The sequence below is a fragment of the Triticum urartu genome, chromosome 1A (genome assembly GCF_056163025.1).
Source record: "Triticum urartu cultivar PI428250 chromosome 1A, HENAU_Tu73, whole genome shotgun sequence".
Lineage (NCBI taxonomy): Eukaryota > Viridiplantae > Streptophyta > Magnoliopsida > Poales > Poaceae > Triticum > Triticum urartu.
Genome location: NC_141873.1, coordinates 379,799,693 through 379,821,995, shown reverse-complemented (window position 1 = coordinate 379,821,995; position 22,303 = coordinate 379,799,693). Strand labels below are relative to the sequence as shown.

General features: G+C 39.1%; 1 protein-coding gene across 2 annotated transcripts; it reads left to right on the top strand.

Moving 5' to 3' along the window:
* Nucleotides 1-1,573: 1,573 nt before the first annotated feature.
* Nucleotides 1,574-21,718, top strand: LOC125513405 (uncharacterized). 2 transcript variants are annotated; one of them, XM_048678534.2, is made up of 51 exons: nt 1,574-1,826; nt 2,707-3,007; nt 3,090-3,312; nt 3,401-3,740; nt 3,825-3,938; nt 4,021-4,149; nt 4,269-4,445; nt 4,535-4,726; nt 5,383-5,520; nt 5,639-5,764; nt 5,865-6,109; nt 6,621-6,724; nt 7,371-7,465; nt 7,559-7,795; nt 7,978-8,178; nt 8,309-8,414; nt 8,531-8,622; nt 8,802-8,947; nt 9,029-9,137; nt 9,239-9,385; nt 9,842-9,889; nt 9,972-10,100; nt 10,193-10,432; nt 10,519-10,647; nt 10,726-10,808; nt 10,889-10,994; nt 11,093-11,188; nt 11,426-11,578; nt 11,820-12,002; nt 12,098-12,276; nt 12,359-12,485; nt 12,575-12,694; nt 12,943-12,987; nt 13,141-13,218; nt 14,154-14,270; nt 14,915-15,041; nt 16,223-16,323; nt 16,414-16,518; nt 16,632-16,712; nt 17,275-17,421; nt 17,496-17,633; nt 18,119-18,163; nt 18,250-18,393; nt 18,511-18,572; nt 19,334-19,487; nt 19,578-19,769; nt 19,858-19,962; nt 20,118-20,249; nt 20,805-21,053; nt 21,162-21,263; nt 21,335-21,718. In XM_048678534.2, the coding sequence occupies exons 1-51, from the start codon at nt 1,728-1,730 to the stop codon at nt 21,467-21,469; spliced, it is 7,173 nt and encodes a 2,390-aa protein (XP_048534491.2). In that variant the 5' UTR covers nt 1,574-1,727; the 3' UTR covers nt 21,470-21,718. The 2 variants fall into 2 exon arrangements, with proteins under 2 accessions (XP_048534491.2, XP_048534483.2); XM_048678526.2 differs by having other exon boundaries at nt 16,414-16,542.
* The last annotated feature ends 585 nt before the right edge of the window (nt 21,719-22,303 follow it).

Sequence of the window (22,303 nt, the reverse complement as noted above, 5' to 3'; positions counted from 1 at the left end):
TCCTAATGATGTGATCTCGTTATCAATGACATCCAATGTCCATAGTCAGGAAACCATGACTATCTGTTGATCAACGAGCTAGTCAACTAGAGGCTTACTAGGGACATGTTGGTGTCTATTATTCACACATGTATTACGATTTCCGGATAACACAATTATAGCATGAATAAAGACAATTATCATGAATAAGGAAATATAATAATAATGCTTTTATTATTGCCTCTAGGGCATATTTCCAACAAAAACGTGTCAGCAGATTAGATTTGTGGAAATGTTATTCTCTCTACAGTGGTACGTGGAACTTATTTTGCAGGGTCGGACACTGTCCTTGTATTCAAACTCTTTCATGGTGTATTCGGAGGAGGAACCCGCCTTGCAATGCCGAAGACAACACTGCGCGCTGGACTCATCGTCATTGAAGCCTGGTTCAGGGGGTACTGAGGGAGTCCTGGATTAGGGGGTCTCCGGACAGCCGGACTATATCCTTTGGCCGGACTGTTGGACTATGAAGATACGAGATTGAAGACTTCGTCCCGTGTCCGGATGGGACTCTACTTGGCGTGGAAGGAAAGCTAGGCAATACGGATATGTATATCTCCTCCTTTGTAACCGACCTTGTGTAACCCTAGCCCCCTCCGGTGTCTATATAAACCGGAGGGTTTTAGTCCATAAAACAACAGACAATCATATCATAGGCTAGCTTCTAGGGTTTAGCCTCTTTAACCTTGTGGTAGATCAACTCTTGTAATACTCATATCATCAAGAACAATCAAGCAGGACGTAGGGTATTATCTCCATCAAGAGGGCCCAAACCTGGGTAAACATCGTGTCCGCTGCCTCCTGTTACCATCCGCCTTAGACGCACAGTTCGGGACCCCCTACCCGAGATCCGCCGATTTTGACACCGACACATTCCTTTCGTAATTGCGTTGAATTGTCAAGGGCGTCGGTGGAAATTTGACCGAGGGAAATCAGCTTCCTGGTGGAAGCACGACTGGCCTCGCTTCGCCCTATACCACGTAAAAAGGCCTGGAACCGTTTTGACTGTCAGCTGGAAACTGCCCCGTTTTAGCTGTTTGTTACAACTTTAGCTTATTTCTATCGGAAACTGCTCTCTAAAACCCAAACAAACACAACCATTGTATTCTGTTGTTTGGAACTTTTTTGAAATCTGTCGTTTGAATGTTCCGAAATGTATCGTCTTTTTGGGCCCTGGATGATGTCGCATAGTTGTCTCTGTTTATTTGGGCTTTTGCTTCTGATTTTGCAGCCTTTTCATTTTGACAAAAAAATCAAAGAAGTTTCTAAATATGTGTTTTTTGCTTCAGCTTTTGGCTTATACCATCATATAAAAACAAAAAACCTCATAAATAAGTGTTATTTTTTCTAGATTTTGGCTTATACCATCATATTTAGAAGTTTTTGTGGTTTTTTTGTCAGAGCGAAAATGCTGCAAAAGCAGGCAAAACAGAAGCACAAGTCCAAACAAAGAGGGCCATAATTGTGAACATAAATGGCCACTTGGCCCGGTTGGCTGCGCAATCCATCACCCCACCTGTCGCGCTACATCGGCGTTTCCTGATTTCGCTGACCTTTTTTTCCCCACCAGAGCTCGACAAACACCGCTCGCCACCGCCTTTCGCCTTCGCCCCTGCTCTCGTAGCCTCTCGCTCGTGCTCGCAGCGGCAAACCCAGGGCGCCGACGCCCGCCCTTCGCCGTCCGCGAGATGATCCCCTTCAATTCCGCCGTCGCCGACGAGGTCCGCTCCCTCGTCCAGGGCGCCGACGACTCTACCGTCGACTCCATCTACCGCGAGCTCTGCCAGGTTACGAGATGCCCCCGTCCCCTCTCCTTCCTCCCCGAAGCGGCTTCGTTTCTCCCGACGCATGCCTCTGGTGGTCGATTCATGTTCTGCTCGTCTGGATCCAAGGATCCGCCCCGTGATGGATTCGTGCTTAGGAACGCTTCCATCTCAGGACCAATCTAGGGTTTTGCGGATTTAGCTGTCTTACGCTCGTACTTTTGCACGATTTTAACCTAAAATTTGGCTGGGATAACGTGAACACTCTTGATCGGTTCCATCAGGGTGCATAAGTTTCCAAAATATGTGGCAAAATTCACTCGTATGCGCCATTTAAGCTTTAGGATAGATGCATAGTGAACAAAATTCTTCTTATTCCTGTCCTCAATTTTTTTGCTTCTTAGTCCGTTCGTTTAGATTTGGTGTTTACAGTGAATATTATGGTGAAGGGCACATTCGGTTTTTGTTAACACAAAGAGCCCCTTAAGAAGAATATAAAATGTTTTCACATGGGGTTTGTTGTTAAGTTGCATGTGTTTGCGGCCATTTGCATCTTTTTCCTTGGAATTGCTTCAGAGACAGCTAGTTGAACTGTGCATTTTACAACCAATTGTTCGAAGAATACTTTCAAATATCTTTGCTTATATTTCAATATAAGAAGAAGATCTTGTGAGATGTGTTCTACACTCTTCGTGTACTATTTACAATATTGGTGCAGTGATATGCAATACTGCATCATCTAGGTGACTGCAGCATTCAGCAACTTCCTGATTGAATCTTGAAAGATGTGCTGCCTTAGTAATTTCCTTACATTCATCTGATCTCAGCAATTTTTACTTTGTCTGAACTTATGGATTATAGCCATCCTAATATCTTTTTTTGTTTCACTTTTGCTGTGTTTCAGTTAGCTGACTGCAGTCCTGATGGTTGCATTTTACTGCTTCAAGTTTGTTTGGATGAGGTGCTGCTGAATGCCGGGGTGGCAAAATACTCTCAATCGAAACAAGATCTTTTATCCACCGTTTTCAGATATTGTCTGGATAAACCATACTTCAGCACCTGTTTTTGTGAAGCACTGAGGACTTTATCTGTCAGTGATGTTTTCCTTGAAACGTTGTCAAATGAACTTGATCTATCCAGAGCTGAGAGGGTTGGTATTGGACTTGCCCTGTCAGATGCCGAGAATATAGGCTTGAATCTGAAAGGTAAGTGTACTGGAAAGCAGAATTTGTTGGTCTGATCAGTTTTTATAGGTACTTATTTGCACCTTATTTATTTGTTTTGCAGGCCAAAGATTTTCAATTGCTCAAATCGAGGAGTTATGTAAAAATCCTGCACAGTCTATATCGAATGACCAAATTCATGATATTGTTGTGTTTCTTCACCAGACTGATGGCCTCTCAAAGCATATGGATTCTTTTACTAACATTATTTCCCTATTCAAAGTCAAAGAGATGCCATTCCATGTCCCTGTCCTTGTTCAGGACAGCAATGTTCGGCCAGCTTCAAGGTTTTCAGAATTTTTCCAACTTGTGTTTTAGTATATCTTCTATGATGCTCTATTCATGTACATGTCCTTGCTATTTTGTGTCTTACAGCCACATGGAGATGTACATCGGTAGCTTTGATGATGATTTTGATTCCCTTTTATCTGAAATCGGGAAGGAGATAAGCATGGCTGACATCATTACTGAATTGGGTTATGGATGTACTGCTGATATTGCACATTGTAAAGATACATTATCACTTTTTGAGCCTCTCGATGATTTGGGAATATCTAAGTTGCTTGGGGCTGTTGTTACTACTGCCGCTGGTCTTGGTGAGGCTCATAACACATATTCAACATTCATTTCGGCTTTTGGCAACAGCCAAACAAATGACTCATTTCAGTCAACGGCATGGGATATCAATGTTCTCGTGGACTCAATCAATGAAATTGTGAGTTTCTTTTTGTTATATTTGCCTGTTGTTTCCGTTCTTCCTTTTTAAGATCCAATAACCTGTTTATGGTTGCAAACTTAGGCTCCACAAACAAATTGGACAAGTGTAATGGAAAACCTGGACCACGAGGGTTTCAGTATCCCTGATGAAGGGGCTTTCCGTCTATTGATGTCTATATATTCTCGGGCTTGCAAGGTATGCACATGCGTTATAGTTCCTGGAACTGAATTAACTAAATTCCTGAGTGTGTAGTTGACTAGTTCATTGAACCATACAGGATCCATTTCCGCTTCATGCCATCTGTGGGTCACTGTGGAAGAATTTAGAAGGGCAATTATCATTCTTGAAACATGCAGTGGCTGCCCCAGCAGATACATTTACATTTAAACATTCTTCCAGGAAGCTGGTATTTTCTATATCCTGTCAGCTTGTCTTACTCGTAGTAAACATCTTTTTTTTGGGGTCAAACGTAGTAAGCATCTTGTATTCCACATACTTCTAACCTTCTTTTAAAATCTCCCTTAGGTATTTCCAGACTTGGCTAATCATATCCAAGGCAATCAGGCTTGGTACTGCCTAGACCTTTTGGAGGTGTTATGCCAGCTTGCTGACCTTGGCTATGCAACATTAGCGCGACCGCTGCTGGACTACCCACTCAGTCATTGTCCAGATGTGTTACTTCTTGGCGTTAGCCAAATCAATGTATATTTTCTGTTCCTAGAACTGCAGAACTTTTTTCTCCAAATACTGCATATTTCTCACTTACCTGGAAATTTATTCCTTGTTTGCAGACTGCATACAATCTCCTCCAGTATGAAGTATTGTCATGCGTATTCCCTGCTTTATTGAAGGACACTAAAAATAGCAGTCTAATGAACTATCTCTGGCATCTCAACCCTTCCCTTACTCTCCGAGGATTTGTTGATGCTCATTCTGATATAATTTGTCTTTTGAGAACTGTTGATATATGTCAAGACCTAAAGGTAACACAATTACGCTTATCTGATGCAATGACTTTTGAGTTGCAACTGAGCAACATTATTGAATTTTGTATCTTCGAATTTAAATACCTGCTGTTGAGTTGCATGTATTTTCAATCAATCCATGCTAGGTAAATAGATTATTGTGTACATAGTAATATGTTCTGGGTTTTATTGGACAGCCCAAATAAAGATTAGTGATTTTTAGAAGTTATTAGTGGCTCCTAAGCTACTTTAATGCTTAGAAAGGCAAACTCAGTTGGCTAAAGCGATGAATTCTTAAGTTTGAACTAGGAAGCACAAACTGGAATATGTCTTTACCACAATTAATGGTATGATTGCATACTTCTGTCTTTGTGGTGCCAGTAATGGATTATACTTGTTGAAACTTAGCCAGTCTTGTGTTGAAGCGAATATCTTTGTCTATGGACCAATCTGCAAAGCTTAATATTCAATGGAAGCAGGAACTTTCTGCAGTTGACTTTCTGCTAATACAATAAATGGATTTTATTCATGGGGCTGTATTTCAACTTCTACTTTGACATCAGTTGAATATGTTTATATCATTTATATCGGTTTCATGCTTATAATGAATAGGCCATTCTGGTATTAATGGGCTTAGTGCTTGCTTCATCACCCTTTCACTTCTTATGAAACAGATCCTATCCGCTGTCCTTGATTCCACTCCCTTAGCATTTAGCATCAAACTTGCCACAGTTTCCTTTCGGAACGATCATAGCAATCTAGAGAAATGGATAACCGAGAAGTTCAGTGCACACAGAGAGGCTTTTATTGAGGTAATATACATGACTTTCCATACACCACTACATGATCATGCAGATTGTACTTCTAAGTACTTCCACTTTAGTTCGGTGTTGTGCTCTTAACTTGCATGCTAACATTTTGCACTCCCAGGAATGTGTTAAATTCTTGAAAGAAAGTGTGGTCAACACAACTCATGCTGCTGCAGAGGGTGTCATCCAACAACCTCAAGCTACTATCACGAATATTTGCTGGGAATCATGTCCTTTATTTATAAAGGTTCCGACTATGCCCTGTTCATTCTGTGCCTGTTGTACATTATGGTGGTACCTTCTTTGCATGGATGTAAATATATGTACATATGGCGTGTCATTGGCAGGTTCTTCAGTCTCACTCTGGACAGCTGTTGACTAACCAACTGGTGGATGAACTAAATAGAGTGGAAGCAGCGTATGAATCAAGGACTCAAAGTTCTCTTGGAAGGGACATTCCTACTTCCGAGGGAGGTTCTGATGACATTGAAACACAGGCAAATATATATTTTCACCAGATGTTTTCTGAACAGATAAGCATTGATGCTATGATACAAATGCTTGCACGCTTCAAAGAGTCTACGAACAAGAGGTGATTTCCATACTAGTTATGATCTACTCTCTGCTTAATCTGTTACCTGATCGACTCGTCTTGATAAAGTCTCAAGATGTGATAGGAAGAAGCAATAGTAGGCACAACTTATATCTGCGCCTCTTTCTCCTCTGGCCTAACTTGTTCATCTTGCCTAGATCCCTTTTTTCTTTTCGAGATGTGACCCTGTATGTTGTGTTGACTAATGTGCTATTGCGATTCCGCTCGTCACTGAGTTCTCTCACTGCATTCAGCCTCCCACCTATCTGTAAGGGAGCCTGTGTCAGAAACAAAAGTACCCCTTTTATTATAATTGCTATAAATAATACCTTCCATTCACATATGATACGAGGCAATCCTGTAAATTAGTTGGCTGAATTCCTTCTCAGTACAACCCCTCATTAGCATCGTTTGTACCTTCATTTTTTTAATGATGCTTTAGCATTTGAGTTGTCTGTACTCTGTTTCTTCACCTACTTATCTTTGGATTCTTAATGTTATCAATGACCAGGGAGCTAGCAATTTTCAATTGCATGATCTCAAACCTGTTCGAAGAGTACAAGTTCTTCCCAAAGTATCCAGATACACAGCTTAAGCTAGCTGCTGTTCTTATGGGTAAGTGATCACTTTGCTTTGCTGAAGTTACCCAGATTCCAGATGCTGTGGGCATTACTTTGTTGTAATCAACTCAAAAGTTTTCCAATATGTTGACTGGTGAACTTATATGCACATAACACTATTAAATTGTTTGTCAGATATCTTCTGGTTCGAATTTGTGGATGGTTTTCATTGGAAGTGTTCATTGTTCTCTATGACCGCTACTTCCAAAGTTATGTAGTATATAGGAAGGCGGGACTGTAGTTATGAGTGGTAATTAAGATAGAGGATTCCAGTTTTTTGTTTTGTTGTGGACATCTACTGAGTTTGATTTTGAAGTATAATATTTTTAGTATTTTTACAAGTATGCATTTGCTTGTTCTGCTGGGCAGTCTAAATGGGTGATTTTTCTTTTGTTGCTGATTTGTGTGTATTTCACTCACTCATTTTTGAAAGTAACGGAAGATACTGTTGTATTTAAGTACTACACAATTGTATAGCAGGCTTAAAATTTTGTTCTACCAAATTGAGGCATGATATACTGCTGATTTGTTGTAATTTTGTTTGCTTTTCTGCTTAATGCAAAGCTTTTGTATCTTCCCTAAAAAGAAGTTAAGATTTACTGTGATATATTAGTTTTGATGTAGTTTCATGTTTGAAATAGGCTCTCTCATTAAACATCAACTTGTGGCTCACCTGGGACTTGGAGTTGCTCTACGCAGTGTTCTTGATGCCCTGCGTAAATCTATTGATTCAAAGGTTAGCTGTTATTACTTGAATCTTTATGTTGTTTCCATTATGTCAGTCAACTTTTATGTAACTTCTGGATTGTTGGTTGCTTGATGGTTGCAGATGTTTATGTTCGGCACGACAGCGCTCGAGCAGTTTATGGATCGTGTAATAGAGTGGCCGCAATACTGCAACCACATATTGCAGATCTCACATCTTCGTGGAACACATGCCGAATTAGTCTCTGCAATTGAGCAGGCACTTGCCAAGATATCATCAAGTCAAAACGAACCAAATATTGGCAACATATTTTCTGTGGATCCGCATGGTTCTGGTTCACCATCTATCGGAAACACAGAGGTATACCCACATTGCATTTCAAGAAGTAAAGTCACGCTGGAAATCTTGTAATTGCTTGGATCATGAACTGACTCTTGCGACATATTTTTTGACATTCTTAAATACAATAATTTGTTTGGCATGCTAAATTTGTGTACTAGTACCGACTTCCCTTATATGAAAGAGTTGTCTGGCTTATGTAGGTTTCTGACGCATCATGGCAGTTCACCAATCCGACTCCAGCACAGCTTGAACGGCCTTCTTCTTTTCCACTGCAACAGAGGTACCAGGGTTTTCTTGGGGAGAGGTCCAAAGGTTCTACAAACAGCGTCCAAGCTAAGAACATTCTATCTATCAGTCAACCTACTGCTTCAACACCTGGTGATTTGTCTATGGCTCCGAAGGTATTAGGATCAAATTAACTTTCTTCATCTTTTGACGCTTGGCAGATGTAGTAAATTTTCCATTTATGTCCTGTATATCAAGTTTATCACAATGTGTCTTTAATCTCTTGCAAATTATGATCAATTGTAGGTTACCGCACCACCATCCTTACAAGCTTCTCCTCATCATTCTGCCACTATTTCAGCCTCTTCACAATCCACTAATTTTCTGAGGCCTAGAAGTTCAGCTCCTTCAGGTTACTTCTGGCTTACATATTAAAGTTTGATATTAACCAGAAATATGTTAGTAACTGTAGTAGTGATGGTTCATTGCTTATAGCATGACTATAATTTTATGATATTATTTTGTTAGGCACTCGATCTCCATACACTACAGGATTTGGAGCTGCTTTAAATATTGAAACTCTTGTTGCTGCAGCAGAACGAAGAGATACGTCAGTTGAGGTTTGCTTAGTCTTCCAAAGTGAAATTTACCACATTTATACTCTAGGCTAAAGTTTTAGTGTGAGAACTGAAATGGTATAGTAGGTGAGGTTTTTTAGGTGTCTAGTGTAGTTCTATCACTTTATTTGAATAGTCTTGGTTAGTTAACAACTTAATTTAATCGTTTCTACCTCACATAGGCCCCTCCATCTGAAGTTCAAGACAAGATATTCTTCATGATCAACAATATTTCCAATTCTAACTTGGATGCTAAGGCAAGGGAATTTAATGAGGTTTCTCAGGATCAGTATTATCCTTGGTTTGCGCAATACATGGTCATGAAAAGGTACTCCTGATGACCAACATATTTTTTTTATGCAACAACTTTCTACTTGTCAGATCCCAAAAGCATATGCAAATTTTACAGGGCAAGCATCGAACCGAATTTTCATGACTTGTATTTGAAGTTCTTCGACAAAGTTAACTCAAAAGCGTTGAATAAGGAAATGGTGAAAGCTACATATGAGAACTGCAAGGTCTTGCATTACTTGTGTATTCCTTGCGTTTTTTTTGAGGAATGTCTTCCTTTCTTGTTCTACCAATCTATAGTTAAAAATTTGAAATTGTTTTTCTGCAGGCTTTGTTGCAATCGGATCTTATAAAATCAAGTTCCGAAGAGCGTTCGTTGCTAAAAAATCTGGGTAGTTGGCTAGGAAAGCTCACCGTAGGAAGGAATCAAACGTTACGAGCGAAGGAAATTGATCCCAAAATTCTTATAGTTGAGGTAGTACTTTGAAATTAGTCCATTTGAGTCCGTTCTTTATCGTAATGTTTTCTCATACCCAAACCAGAGAGATACAGTATCGTTTTTGGACTTCTGTTTGTTCATTACTGCAACTAATATTGAAACCTCTGGATTTACTGTTACTTTTAACAGAACAGTACTTGTTGTTATACTTTTGTTTTGGGTGCTGAATTTGGCATTGTGTGAGTTGTATGTATTGGTGAAATAATTCTATGTTGCAGTGTTGCCATTTTGACTTTTATCTTGTGTCTGAGGCATGTAGACTTGTGCGGCACGTTTTGAGTTGTATAGATAAGGTTTCAGTCAAGCATTATATATATATATATATATATATATATATTTATATTTATTTGGGATGCTAGTAGCCCGTGAGGTACTAGCATCCCAAAACGTTTCTTCTTGTGCTGACATTTTTTATTCTGATTTTTTTTGAAGGCATATGAAAGGGGTCTGATGATCGCAGTCATTCCGTTCACTTCAAAGGTTCTGTTTTTTATGTTAATCTGATTTAAAAGAATTCTTTATTTTGTGGTGATTGTCGTTATGACCAGATGGTGCTTTACAGATTCTTGAACCTTGCCATTCAAGTATAGCATATCGTCCTCCAAATCCATGGACAATGGGTATTCTTAGCCTACTTGCTGAGATCTATAATCTACCTAATCTCAAGATGAACCTGAAGTTTGACATTGAGGTTCTTGCTATTCTTTATTCTATTTTTTTTGGTGCTGTCAACATATCTGGCTTGGAATTGCGCAAGCTAATTGTGGTCATTTGAGGTTGTAGGTCTTGTTTAAGAACCTCAGTGTGGACATGAAAGATGTAAAACCATCTTCTCTTCTTAAAGATCGTACTCGTCAACTTGAAGGAAATCCGGATTTTTCTAATAAAGATGTCACTGCATCTCAAACACCAGTCGTTGCAGAGGTTTCCTCTGGTATGATCCCAGCAAAAAATGTTGTTGAAGTGCAACCAGAGTTAACTAGTACCTCACGGGCTACTAGCATCCCAAATATGTTAAACCAGGTTGATTTGTGCGCACATAATTAATTAGTACTTATGACGTGGAAACCTTTTTGTTCTCTACTCATTTGGATACCTTTATTCTGCAGTATGCACCACCTCTTCGTCTTCCTCCAAACAGCATGGTTGAAGATGATAAGGTTGCTTTAATAATGCCCGATCAGGTTTCACCATCTCAAACGCCGTCTCCATTACCGGCTTTGTTTACTCTTAGTCAGGTTTGCCCTTGTTTTTTCTTAATTTCCAACTTTGCTTTTTCTGTACTCGACTTTGTTTTCTTATATGTTTTTTTACAGCTTATGGCAGCAATACCTCGCGCGGATATATATTTTAGAATTAATGAAAAGCTTAGTTCTCTTGGCTCACTGCAATATAGCAAGTATGTCTTTTACAAGACAAGTTTAGCTGACATTTCAGTTTATTTTACTGATGGTCTACTAACACTCTTGATCATCATAGAATCATGGATGTTGCTTTGGATAAGGCTATTAAAGAAATTATAGGCCCTGTTATTCAAAGAAGTGTTACAATAGCTACCCGAACTACTAAGGAGCTTATTCTTAAGGTGAACGCCTGGACTATTTCCCTAGCTGTACATGTTCATTAGCCATTTGTCTTGCTGTAGTCGAAAGTTTATGACATGCTGGCATATTTTTCCTGCAGGATTTAGCAATGGAATCTGATGATAGTGCGGTATCTCGCGCTGCACATTTGATGGTTGGCACGCTAGCTGGGAGTCTAGCTCATGTAACTTCCAAGGTATTTTTGCATAAGGCTCTTAGATGTAATTTCCAGGTGTAGTTACAGTCCCAGCGCGTTGATTAGTACTCCCTCCATTCAGAATTACTTGTCGCAGGTATGGATGTATCTAGATGTATTTTAGTTCTAGATACATCCATTTCTGCGACGAGTAATTTGGAACAGAGGGAGTAGATTCATTTAGGTTTAGATTTGATGTATGATGCCATATTCAATTGTTCTGTCTTCTGCTGGCAGGAGCCTCTTCGTGTTGCTTTGTCGTCTCATCTTCGAAGTCTCATTCAGAACCTGAACAATAACAGTGAAACCACTGAGCAGATTGTTCATATTCTGATCAATGATAATCTAGATCTTGGATGTGCGCTAATAGAGACTGTTGCAACACGCAAGGTATCTTCATGTTTTATTAATTTTGCTTACATACCTTGTAATCATTGGCATTTCTATTTCTATTTCTTGCTTCCGTAAATGTGATGATAAGTAGCAATTGGTATAGTGTTGCTTCACTTACTATGCTATCAGCCATTTTTGGACCTTTTAACTTTTGCTACCAAATGTATACGCTCAGCAGTATAGCAGAAAATATGGAATGTTCTGTTACAGCATCACAACATCAATGAGAATATTGCAGGCTGTTGAGATGATCGATGGAGAAATCAAGCAGCCTTTTTCACAGCTAAGGAGGCAAAAGGAGTTGCTTGGTTCTGGATATTATGATGCTTTTCCTTACACTCAAGGTCTTGCACGTGTCCCGGATGCACTTCGTCCAAAGCCTACTGGCCATTTGTGTGCTAGCCAACAACGAGTGTATGAGGTGAAGTGGCTGAGCGTGAATTTCTCTTTGTTCTACAATCTTTTTGGTTCCTAGCACAATTGACTGCTTAAATCATGGTTAACTGTTGAATTCAGGACTTCATTACTGTATGGCACAGCCAGAGTAGTCAAAATGCTGGAGCTACCACTTCTGCTACAGCCGTGACTGCTGCACCAGGCAATTCCAGTATACCTCGACTTTATAGCCCAAATTTGGTACAACCAGCAGATCTGGTTCCTGAAGAGTCAGATCATGGTACCACACAACTTTTAAGGTAACGACACATACATCCATTTTTTTCTGCTCTTATTGGAGCATCTTGTTCTGATGCATTAGATATCTTCTGTCTTCTGCAGTGTTTCCACACAAATTGGTACAAGTGACACTTTTGCCCAAGCTGGTGGGACTACTAACATTGCATCTGTTTTCCCCCCTATGTCATCTAATGACATTCCAGTGGGTGAATCAACAGCTGGAACTAAAGTCAGTGACTTCCACACTTTCCTTTGCATTAATAAAGTACAGTGACGAATTGGAAGTTAATTTCCTAACTTGTAAAACCCTGCTACCAGGATCTTGGCTCTATGGTGCCTCTTTCACCTACGACTGCTGTTGACCATATGGAATCTGTTTTCGCTGAACCTTTGAGTACTGACAACGGATTAGACAGATACCATCAAGTTGCACAGAAGGTAACGCTCATTGTTATATTTGAACCCAACTGCTGTACCATGGAGGAATGTCATGGTGTATGGTAGCGTGTTACTACCTAAAGTGCACCTAGAAATTATGATTTCTTGCTGCATTGTTCAGGAAGTCCCTGCTAACTACAAAACTTTGCATGTCAATTACTAAGCGGGGTTTATTGTCATTGATATATGCAGAGTCTTTACCCTGAATGCTATCACTGAGCTTACTTTATTCTACCTCTTACTTTCAGCTTGAAGCCTTGATTGCCAATGATGGTAAAGATGTAGAAATTCAGGTCAGCTATACTGCTACGTCAGCATTTCCTTTAATGTTTCATTTTTTGGTTTCCTTTTCCTTTTTATATATTGTTAGACTGGATTTTTAATTTAGTAATTGTGCTTTTTCTTGACACAATGTGACCTTTATGTTGGGTTATTGTTCTGTTCAGTCTGTTATTGCAGAAGTTCCTGATATTTTACACAGATGTGTTAAGCGGGATGAAGCTGCATTATTGATTGCACAAAAGGTTTGTTATCCTTTTCTCGTTCGTAATTATGCATTTATTCCTCTACTAGCAAAAGAGTCCGTGCATTGCAACGGGAGAAAAAAAATACCACGCGCCCCTAACACTAACCATGACTCGAGACCTCAATAGGTCCACGTTCTTTATTTCAACATGGCATCTTATCAATCTTGCCATTTATCCTTCTTCCCACTCTCACCGACGGACATGCATGGTTATAGATGGTTTCTTTCGTCTCCAATTTGTTTTTTTTTGAGGTGTTCATTTTCAATTTGAATCGGCACCGGTATGAAAGAAAGACGGGACATGCACTACTGATTAATGTTGCATCCTAAACAGCATTTGAAAATTATTAACATGTGAAACAACATCATATTCAGATTCTACACATTTTTCTAATCATTTTTCATACATAACATGTTAAAATTGGAGTTAGGGTTTAATAGATATGAATAATTTTTCAAAGCATTTGAATCTGTCCCTAAATAGCATCTAAAAATGGGTAACGGGTAAAATTAACATCATATTCATATTCTACACATTTTTCTAATCAATTTTCATATATAACATGTTAAAATTGGAGTTATGGTTTAGAAGTTAAGAATATTAAAAAAAACATTTGAATCTATATAAAAACGTTATTTTCTAGATGAACGGCTGGTTTATTAACTGAAATTTCAGGGGGTTTTCTGCAAAAAGCAAAATGTTTTCTATTCTCACTTAAATAGGACCGTGGGTTGATTAATCAAAACCTCAGGGGGTTTTCTGCAAAATCTGGAATGTCTTCTGTTCTCACTTAAATCGGGACTGTGGGTTGATTTCATGAAAAGTGCGGGGACTTTTATGCAAAGTTGCTGACAACGTACGGGGTACTTTATTATTAGGTAAATATTCCTCTAGTTCTCAATTTCTTTTGTACCTGGTTATGTTTGTTCCAGGTTTTCAGAAGTTTGTATGAAAATGCATCAAAGAGTACTTATCTCACATGGCTTCTGGCAACTTTAGCTGCAATACGTGATGTTTGCAAACTTATCGTTAAAGAGATAACAAGCTGGGTATGTTTCTTCAGTCTTCACAGTAGCATCTGTTTTTATTGCCCACTTGTAATATTTGGCAGAAGCTCTTTTAGCTCCTCCGTAAGATCTGATTCTGTTGATAAGAAGCACCTTTACCTCGTTTGTTCTTCTGTTTTATGGTATATCCTGTATGCGCATTGTATTTAAATTCAATGAAGTTTTTTGTGTTGCATCTTTACCTTGTTTGTTCTTCTATTTTATGGACATTTTTGTTATGCTAAATTTCCTATTTATACTTCTAGTACTGTTTGATTCTTGACTGGGCTGTTTAAGTTAATTAAATAGGCAGTGCTCCTGCCAGTTTTCTCGGGGGGAATGTGTGTTATATATGGTGCTAAACCATGAAACTGTGATCCTTAAATGGGTGATATATGTGACCGCAACCACCTAGTCAGTATTTCACAGCTGCTTGATTACTTCAAGCTAACTAAAAGAACAAAAATGTTCACGTCAATATGCTGATCAAGTGCAGATTCCAACTACTGTCAATCGATGCTGTGTCTACTTAGAATTCTTTTTTTTAATGGCATAATTTTGGTATTGACTATTTTTCTTTTGTGGGAGATATGACTAATTTATGGGGCACACATATTTTATTAACTTAATTAAACATTTTTGTGCAGGTAATTTATTCTGAGGAAGAAAATAAGTTTAACCTCGACATAGTTACTGGACTAATTCGTTCTGAGATTCTTAATCTTGGGGATTACGATGTTCATCTAGCAAAGATCATTGATAGTGGAAGAAACAGTAAGTTGAAACATATATTTCTGTATTTGAATATTTAAGAAATAGAAAAAGAAAAAGAAATACTAGACAAATTTCCTTGGTCAACCTAGACAATGTGGAATGGCCCCTAAATTAAATATAGCTATCACCTAAGCAGTAAGGACAAGCATTGTTTATAAGGCGTCTTGCAATTATGCCCGCTTTAGGCGTCAAGGCGGTTGATGCTCGCCTTAGGTCTCCTTACCGCCTTATAAACAATGAGCGCAAGCTTATGCCCCTTCTAAATGAAATATTTGTATGCTATCCTGTACATCACTTCGTGTGATGCCATGATTATTGCTATGCAATATTGGTGGTGGTATGTTGTCTTACTGAAGTTAACAGAAGGAAAGAAAGTAAATAAACTATCACAATTTGACCTTTTTCAATCAATAATCTGTCTGCTGGATTATTCAACATTGGTTACTTTGGTTGGTGTATGACTAGACTGCCTTTGTGGAATAATAATTTCAGTTAAAAAGAACAGTAATTGTTACATATAAGTTTACCCATGTGATTTCACCAGCTCAAGTATTTTGACTTTTTAACAGAGTAAGTGTAGGAATTTGGACCTTAGAATCTCTGGCATCTATTGTCACAAAGGGAACTGTGTAGCATGCATCTAACACAGAGAAACACAAACATGAAAATGGTCCTAGTTCTTTGCTCTGCTCTTAGTCTTTTGAAACTAATAACCAACTGTAGTACCTGAATGATGAGTATTCGCTGATTTGTTCAACAAATTGCTCAAGGAAGTGTAATACATGCTTTTAAATGGGCATACCAATAATATTAAAAAAGGATAATGTATTTCTACCCACACCCATGGTAAAGATGGAAGGATTAAATCATGAAACTCCAATCACTTGCCTAATTGTCATTTGCCATTGTTACAAAGAACTTTTTGCTGCAGCATAGGTATTACCATGACAGCTTATAACGTAGTAGAAGGCACTGTCAATTGATTAAGGATGTATGCAGAAATATAAAAGCAAAATGTAGGGAAAAAAAAGCCGCCGCAATACCAAACATGTAAGCCATATTACATGTTTAGGCATTCAGGAGTCTAATCTAATCTTTAAGCAATGCCATCCGCTACTTTGTAACTTTGGAGTAACATCATCAAGTATTCATGTGCTCACCTCCATCCACCAAATCTTCAGAAACTGCAACAGAGTTCGCTATATCACTTGTCCAGACATTGATTACCCAAGAACCCAGTGGCGTTTCTGAGCTTTGTAATGTTGTTGATGCATTATCGAAGGTAGGCCATTTTTTTGCAAATGTTGTATACTTTGGTCTAATCACCATCTATTTTGCTTATTCGTAAGTGGTAATACGTTCTGTGTTACAGCTTGCAATCAGGCCTGGTTCACCTGAATCATTGCAGCAGTTGATTGAGATTGCAAGGAGTAATTTCAAGAATGCTGCTAGCTTTGCTGCCATGAAGGATGAAAAGGTTAGGCATGCAAGGGATAACAAGGTTTGGATGTTTATGCATGGTCAAGTTTCTCTGTTCCTATAGGTATATGTTTTCTGACTTGATGATTAATTTCTATCATTCGATTACAGGTTTTATCTGGCCGTCCTTCATCAATATATAAAGAAGAAAATGATTCTGCTTTTGCGGATGCTGTTAGTTTTCAAGACCAGGTAGGAAACACGACATCCTATTTTGTTGTACACCATGCATCATACATTTCACACAAGAATTTTATTATGAGGGTGTATTGACGATAAACATTAATGATACTGTTTCTTTGCGTAATTTAGTATTAATAACTCTTTTTTCATTCCATTTTCCATATTTTGCGTGGCAAAATTTCTGTTGTGTTATTTTACCATTGTACTGTTCAGTATAGTAATGATGCCATCTATCTAAGTGTGTGCAAAAACGTATATGCACTCAACACAATAACATTCCTATTTTCCACGCAGACATCAGTTGTTATTGCCAGAAGAGTGCAACAAATGCAACTTACAGTATCACCTTTCACATATAAATTAATATGTTGATGACTTGATTATGTTATCCAATCGTACAGTCGTATTGCGAACCAAGTCTCTATGCATTTAATTTAATTTGCATCAGCACATTATTTTTGTCTCTTCCCAGTGTATAGTTGATTTGAATATGCTCCAGTCATTTGTCTTTATTGATGTATTGGAGTTTGAACTTTGTAGAAAGCTAATTTGGTATTTGGTTGATGTACAGGTTGCAGTTTTATTCTCGGACTGGTGTCACATATGTGATCATCCAACTATGGGTGATTCAGCATATAGTCATTACATTGTGCAGTTGCAACAACATGGCTTGCTTAAGGGAGATGATTTGACTGACCGCTTCTTCCATACTCTCACGGTGATTCTTCTACCCAGTATCAAGTTTATACTGATCTCCGTGATATGTGAGGGCTAATACTTAAAATAACGCAGGAACTTGCCATCACACATGCTGTTGTCTCTGAGCAAGTTATTGCTCCTGGTGGGATGTCTCAGCAGCCGGCCCAGCAACTCCAGATTTCATATTTCTCAATTGATTCATACTCGAAGCTTGTGACTTTAATGTTCAAGGTATATTTAATGTTTTTCTTCCAAGGAGGGCTTGTTTTATTGCATTAATCATGCAAAAATTGATGCATAGTATTTCCTTGAACTCCTATTATCTCTTGTCAATAATCAACTTTAGGCCTTGCCAAGGCTTTGTGCGAGTCCTTTCGCTACTGGCAGGTTCATCGCAGTCGCAATGCTTGCCTAATTAGGGCAATGTTTAGACAAGCTAAACTGCCTGTCTGTTTATTAACATAGCGAGCACTTTCAGTCAAGATATGTCTGCTGCTTCCCAGTTCCAACTAGTATTGGGAAAGCTGCAAGTAATCCTTTGATCCTTATTCGAGACATGTCAACAATTCAACATAAAAGGAAATGTTAACATACATTAGACTATGTGGCCAAGTGTTGATGTAGTACCTGTTGATTGCACACCCAAGATATTTTTGGTACATCGGCTGATAGCTTGTTACAGTAACTTTACTTACTGTTCTTTTTACAATCTTCAGTATGGCGTGGATTTAGGACCAAACAAAGGCAGCCTTCTTCTGAAGGTCAGTGTTTACCCTTTAGCTCTTAGGGAATTTGAGCCTACTAAGGTGCCTATTCGCTAAAATCTTTCCTTTTTACTGCTCTGCAGATTCTCTCCATAACCACTAGGATCATTCAGAAAGATGCTGAAGAAAAGAAAGTTTCTTTCAATCCTCGGCCATATTTTAGATTATTTATAAATTTGCTAAGTGAGCTTAGCACTGCTGACCTTCATGATGGTGCTAGTTTTCAGGTATATGCTATGTATATTTAACTTGTTTGCACAAATTATATATGTTTAACATAATATCAGATTTGCATGGCTTGCTTGCACTATTTTTTTTTTGCTGAAAATGGTTTTATGCACCAGGTTTTGACTGCATTTGCAAATGCTTTTCATGTGCTTCAACCCTTGAGAGTTCCTGCATGGAGGTTTGCCATCTCGTGAATTTTCTTAATATTTGTGATTGCCTTCTATGTTTTTTATTTCATGCTTCATGGGCACAAAATAGTGTTCTCCTTCCAATACCTAGTGTTGCAACTGAAACTCTCAAATGTATAATCCAAAAACCATCTATGAATGCTCTCTTCAACAAATTGATAAATATCCATGCTTGCTGAAAACAATGAGTTGTTATGTGTCAAGGTGGGTCTTGTCCTAGAATCATCTGATCCTTATTCGAAACACCTTATTATTTTGTTTTGACATATATATGAATTTGACCATCACCGTGCCATTCAAACTTCCCCATGGTCTCAGCTCGATTAGAATGTGAGTAATCAGGCCCCTTGCAACAATTTTTTTGAGGGACCAACCATCCTATTAAGGCGATTAACGACAGGCATTAAATTGATTCAAGCTCTGCAAAATTGTGTAAGAAAAAAATAGAAGTTATCACAATAAAATGATAGAATGTTCAAATTCGTTGTTATATGTATGATAATCTTTCTCTCCCTAAGTCTGAATCCTATCACTGTATTTTTTTTAAATATTGAAGTTATGAAATTAGACTGTTTGGTGTTTTTTAAAATAATTTAAGTACTCCCCCCGATCAATATTAATTTTCGCTGGTTGAGTAACAAAGTACATATTAATTTTTACTAAATCAGCGACAATTAATATAGATCAGAGGGAGTAGTGAAATTACCATGTACTTTTGTTACTTGCCAACTAAATGCCTTTTCCACTGTAGTTTTGCTTGGCTTGAATTGGTAAGCCATAGAAGCTTCATGCCGAAGTTATTGCTGTGCAATTCACAAAAGGGCTGGCCATTCTTCCAGAGGCTGCTTGGTGATTTGTTCAAATTTATGGAACCATATCTAAGAAACGCTGAGCTGGGACAGCCCGTAAGTTCTATCCCTGCACCTTCGTTTGCAGCTGTGTTATATACAGTATGTGTTGCACTTTCATGTACTTTGTACCTTTTCCTTTTGTAGATTCAGCTTTTATACAAAGGAACTTTGAGAGTGCTGCTTGTTCTACTCCATGACTTTCCTGAGTTCCTCTGTGACTACCACTTCAGTTTCTGTGATGTGATTCCCCCAAGCTGCATTCAAATGCGTAATGTTATTCTTAGTGCATTTCCACGCAATATGAGACTTCCTGATCCCTCTACTCCTAATTTGAAGGTATTTACCGACTGCTAGTACATGCTACCTACAAACTCCCCCTGGGTTTTGTATGTTTAATGAGCTCCAGCTGTTTCTTGTAATACAGATTGACCTGCTAGCTGAAATTTCAGTAGCTCCAAGAATCATGTCTGATGTGGAAGGTGCTTTGAAGGCAAAGCAAATGAAGACCCAGGTTGACGAGTACCTCAAGGTAAATCATGTCTGCATTCTCTAATGTAACGGCAGCTTCCAGTCTAGACGATTCTTTAAGCTGGTCCGAGTCATTCATTGAGTATATTGTTGAAACCTTAAAAAGAAATGGTATACATAACGTTTGTTCTTTCTCTCTCATTTGCGTTCTTGCAGAGACCAGAAGGTTCATCCTTTTTAACTGATTTAAAGCAGAAGTTAGTGCTGCCTCCAAATGAAGCTAATGTTGCTGGGACTCGTTATAATGTTCCCTTAATTAATTCGCTGGTCGTCTATGTTGGCATCCAGGTCAGTTTCTATATGTTTGTGTGCGATTGTTTTTTCCATTACAATGTTAGAAATGCTTTTTATACCCTAATATTGCGTCCAAATAGCCAAGTGAAGAAGATATTATCACTTTTTATCAGCAAATTTTCATAGTATTTCAGCATTGGTTAACATAGGTTTGGACTGTATTTAGTCTTCTGTTTGTGTGTTTTCAGACAGATAGCAAGTTTATGACTGGTTTGGTTTGTGCCCAAATTTAGGATCTGAAAACCAGCCAAATTAGCTGGCCATGTTTCTTTTGTTAAGTTTGGTTCCAGAAATACGTAGTTACAGAAACTTCTTTCCAAACTTTTCTCGCTGAACCAAACGGCAGCCAATTTTTTCTGAAGTGACCAAACTTTGGCTCTCAGTGACATTAAACCAAACAGCTATGTCATGTTTTGAATCTGCATCGACCCTATGGGTCTCTACAGTTACAGTATGAAGTACCTTTACCTCTACCTTCTTTGCTTGTTTTTGATCACTTTTCTTGGCATGCATGAACACTCTATAATGGTGTCTAAATTGTAAATGCAGGCTGTGCAACAGTTACAGCATAACAAGGCGAATGCATCAGCATCAGCGCAGCAAATGAACCAAAGTCCTCAGGTGGATGTTTTTCAGATTGAAACAGCCACTGAGGTCTTCAGAAATCTTATAGTGAATATGGATACCGAAGGCCGTTACCTCCTCCTGAACGCAATTGCTAACCAGCTACGCTATCCAAACAATCATACTCACTACTTCTCCTTCATCATTTTGTACTTGTTTGCTGAGGCAACACAGGTAACTTAATGAGTTCCCTCTTTTCGGGTTTCTGGGTTTTGGTGTGATACCCATATGCATCTATGAAATACCTCCTGACATCGTCCAATTGAAACTTGAAACTTGCAGGATATCGTACAGGAGCAGATAACTAGAGTTCTTTTAGAGCGCCTAATAGTTAATCGTCCTCATCCCTGGGGATTACTTATTACTTTCATTGAGCTCATAAAGGTATGCTACAACGACCACTTGAAAGAATTTTTTGGCAAGGAATAGGTCTAATACAGGGTTGCCTTCTGTAGAATCCACGCTATAGCTTTTGGGCTCGATCCTTTACACGCTGTGCACCGGAGATTGAGAGGCTGTTTGAGTCTGTTGCAAGGTCTTGTGGAGGTAAAGCTGCAGAAGAGGGAGTTCTCGCTGATGGTGGTCATTAGAGAATGTTTTATGCATACTGTGAGCTGTTTGTGTTATGACTTATGAGTGTTGGGGATTCTTTGGGACAGTCTGTTTCTTTTTAGTTTTGCTGTAAATTTTCGTGAGCTCATGTCGAGCACTTCAGGTTAATCTAGCGGTACAATGCATGTCAGATGATCTATAATGCTGTCCTGAAGGCTGACCATTCCCAGCGAGATAATTGCGACTCGCAAAGCTTTTTATTGGAGACAGCCGGTCTGGTACTTGAACCTCTTGAGTTCCATGAATATGTGGGGTGTAAAGTATGCCAGAGCATGCCGTCCGGTCAGATCCAAAATGACGCATACCAGGACTAGGGAAATGCCACCCCAAACCCAAAATGTCGGGTCAGAACTCAATTGAGCAGTATATGAAGAGTGTCGACACAAAACCCACCCGCTGCGCGTGTTTTGGCAAGTCGGGACCAACCGACTCAGCTGGAGCATACACTGGAGCCGTTGTTAAGGCGGCCAGCGGCCGACTCCCCATACTATCCGCGTTTGTCTGTTTTGGGCCCAAACGGATAGATGGCATGACTAAACATGCGGCCGCATCCGTATTTTTTGTTTGTTTGGTGTCCGGTCTGCCCCATTTTCAGTGCAAACCTGTGCCCAGTTTATGTCCATATGGACGTCCATGTACTCCATGTACGGACGTCGAACGGATGGGCACACCGCCGGAGTTCGGCACCTCGCCGGAGAAGAGACGGGACGAGATCCATCCGCGCGTCCATCCAAACACCCCATCTCAGATCTGCACCGAGCCAACCCATACCGCTCTGTCCCGTTGACTTTCTCGCAGAGGTTGAAATTCCA

Coding starts and splice junctions, on each gene's coding strand:
- LOC125513405 (XM_048678526.2), top strand. CDS start 1,728: ATGATCCCCTTCAATTCCGCCGTCGCCGACGAGGTCCGCTCCCTCGTC. Junction 6,110..6,620: donor AAAGAGTCTACGAACAAGAG/GTGATTTCCATA, acceptor ATCAATGACCAG/GGAGCTAGCAATTTTCAATT. Junction 12,486..12,574: donor AATCAACAGCTGGAACTAAA/GTCAGTGACTTC, acceptor CCCTGCTACCAG/GATCTTGGCTCTATGGTGCC.